Source organism: Sorghum bicolor, chromosome 3 (assembly GCF_000003195.3).
Source record: "Sorghum bicolor cultivar BTx623 chromosome 3, Sorghum_bicolor_NCBIv3, whole genome shotgun sequence".
NCBI classification, from domain to species: Eukaryota; Viridiplantae; Streptophyta; class Magnoliopsida; order Poales; family Poaceae; genus Sorghum; species Sorghum bicolor.
Genome location: NC_012872.2, coordinates 13,708,979 through 13,711,864, shown reverse-complemented (window position 1 = coordinate 13,711,864; position 2,886 = coordinate 13,708,979). Strand labels below are relative to the sequence as shown.

Below are 2,886 nucleotides of genomic sequence, written 5' to 3'. Positions count from 1 at the left end.
TCTTTTATCATCCATGTACTCTTTCTCTTCCATTTGTCTAATGCGAGCCTCACATGGTCCGTTCTAAGATTTTTGGTCCTTCAATCCAAAGCTTCCGTATCCTCTCTTCACCACCCTTGGTTCATTACACATGGACTCTTTGCTTAACTTCCTCCATCACATGTCGACCACCTCAACGCTAAAACCTAAACACTCACAAGCCAAGAGACATGTTATACAACACACTCAACATAACACAAACACCTTCAATTAGCCATTAGCATAAGCAAGCACATATGAGATATGAACTCAACTGAAAAAGACTCAAACCTCTCAACTCTTCATCAATCATTATTTGCACATGGATGAGGACACTACACTTCTTAACTTGGCCTCTCAATCTCCCCTTGATGAATACATAGAAGATGATTTAAAAGAGAAGAGAAAAGTTAAAGGAAATAGAAAGGCACTTAATATGAGAAAGGATCATGAAGGTTTCTAGTAAAAAAAATCCTTCGCTCGAAAGAATATGCAAATGATAAACATAACCAAAGAGTCAAATAAGCGACACAAGAGCCTCATGTAATCCTAAATGCTCTCAAAGCCACAAATCAAACCAAAGTTCTTGTATAACTTGGTTTCACAGTAATGTACTGCTAGGACAAAAAAAACAATAAATCACCTTATTGATTAAGATTATCCTCAATCGTGACAACATCCATGTGTCATTTGTAGCTGGCCTTCAGGGGTGCAGGCGTGGAACTGCCTAATGCAGGTAGTGCGTAGAAATCCACACTCTGGAGTCTGGAATTACTCCCTCCGTTTCAAACGTGTTCTTACTTTTCTAGCTATGCATCTAGATATACAGTTATGGATGCATAACAAAAATTATGTATCTGGAAACCCAAAACTGACATACAATTTAAAACGGAAGGAGTATATAACGGTACTAATAATGTTTCACACCATATCCGTTAACAAGTATCCTGATAGTAGTAAGCGTCTGATCTGAAAGGTTGACCACTCATATGTTGCACACGACTATGACATTTTTGCCAATAGATGTGTAGCTAGCACTTCGGTTGTTGGACATGTCAGGAACAAAAGTTTTAGTGTTTTATTGCAGAGTTTGGCAGACATGTGAAATACACAAAAAGATGAGTAGTACAACGAATGAGAATCAAAAGAATGGATGAAACGAAAAAAGCGCAACCTTATGGCTCATCTTCATCTATGAACAAGTACGTGTTGCGTGCTCAGTACAGGCGGTGGTTGACGACGCTGCACTTCTTCCTGATCTCTCCCTTGCTTCCTGCTGGCATGGGCAGCTTGCTGAGCTTGAGCAGCGACTCGGAGAAGTCCTCGTCCCACAGCGTGCCGTTCTCGGCGTACTCGACGACGTGGCCGAGCGCCTCCTTGTGCGTGAGCAGCGTCCAGTCGGAGTGGAAGGTGACGATCTTGGCGAGGTTGTTGTGGTAGAAGGAGTTGTCCAGGAAGTCCGGGATCTTGCGCACCCGGCTGGTGAACCCCGCCACGAACTTGGCCACCACGTCGTAGTCCTCGTCGCGGACGTTGTTGTCCACGGGCGGGTTCGATCCCTGGGAGCACTTGTAGTTGAGCAGGTCGCGGTACGCCGGGGTGATCTGGCTCGACGGCTCGGAGAGGCGGCCTCTGAAGGAGGAGCAGTGGCCCTGGCCGATGGAGTGCGCGCCGGTGAGGATGACCAGCTCCTCCACGGTGAAGTTCTTCCTGGCGAAGTTGTCGATGAGCTGCTGCACGTCGTGGGTGGAGTCCGGGAGCTCCGCCTGGGCCTCATCGGCCTTGGAGACGAAGCCGTCCAGGCGCCCGGCGGGGACGGCGAAGTGGACGTGGCCGTTGCTCAGGGCGCTGGCCGCGTCGCGGGCGGCGTAGATGAGGATGTCGGAGCAGGAGACCACGCCGGGGCACCTCTTCTCGACGGCGGCCTTGATCTCCTCCAGGACGTCGAAGGCGGCGAGGCCGATGTTCACCGGCGCCTCCTTCTCCGGGTGAGGGTTGTCGGAGGAAGCGTCCAGGAGGACAGAACCATCACACCCCTGCATGGTTAATTAGTTATTTAGTTTACCGTCAATTAGTTGTACATGCATTTCACGCCACACACTCTACTATAATGAATTGGCATGCTTGAGTGCTTAGTGCTGCTTACCCTGACGAAGCAGTCATGGAAGAGGAGGCGGACGAGTGCGGCGCCGGTGCGGCGGTTGGCCTTGATAGCCTTGATGACATGCCACTTCACCACGTTCTCCACGCCCTTGCACTTCTTGCCGTAGTAGCCGACCTCCAGCTCTTTGGCCTGCGCCGACGGCACGGTGGCGAGGAGGAGCGCCGCCGCCTGGACAGCCACAAGGGCGCAGAGGACTGCCGCCGAGAGCTTCATTTTTCTTTCCTGAAGCCTGATCTCGGCTAAGCTGATGGAGCAAGAGACACAGGTGCTTTGCACTGTGATGTTGTGTTGTGCTTTGGAGCTGGGTGTGCAGGGGTATATATTGCCGGGTTTGGCCAGTAGTTTTAACGGTTAATGATTGAGCTTGCCGCCGATAATGAGATGGGAGAGCGTAGCGTAGGGAGGGAACGTGGTCGCCTTGCGACTTCTTTTGCTGATTATCATAATGCATGTCCATAATGTTAGCTTCATAATATAGTCCGTACCTAAAAGTTTAGGTGTCCAGCTGATGACCTGGTTAAACGTGGTATTATAGGCTGATATATACAGCCAAAATATCGCTGTCTTCTAAAACTCAATGTTGTTCTTCCTGTTTTCCAGGCCTCTAGTGTCTTCACTGTACAGTGTACACACGTCCAAACAATTGACTTCTCCTAGCGACGTAGTGAATAATTCACAATCAGATGGTCAGTGACACTGCTATA

The 2,886-nt window shown here is 49.1% G+C and overlaps 1 protein-coding gene across 1 annotated transcript; it reads right to left on the bottom strand.

Moving 5' to 3' along the window:
• LOC8078157 (peroxidase 2) lies at window positions 1,074–2,495 on the bottom strand. The gene is made up of 2 exons (XM_002455451.2): window positions 2,165–2,495; window positions 1,074–2,054 (listed from the first exon to the last, which is right to left on the bottom strand). The coding sequence occupies exons 1-2, from the start codon at window positions 2,393–2,395 to the stop codon at window positions 1,236–1,238; spliced, it is 1,050 nt and encodes a 349-aa protein (XP_002455496.1). The 5' UTR covers window positions 2,396–2,495; the 3' UTR covers window positions 1,074–1,235.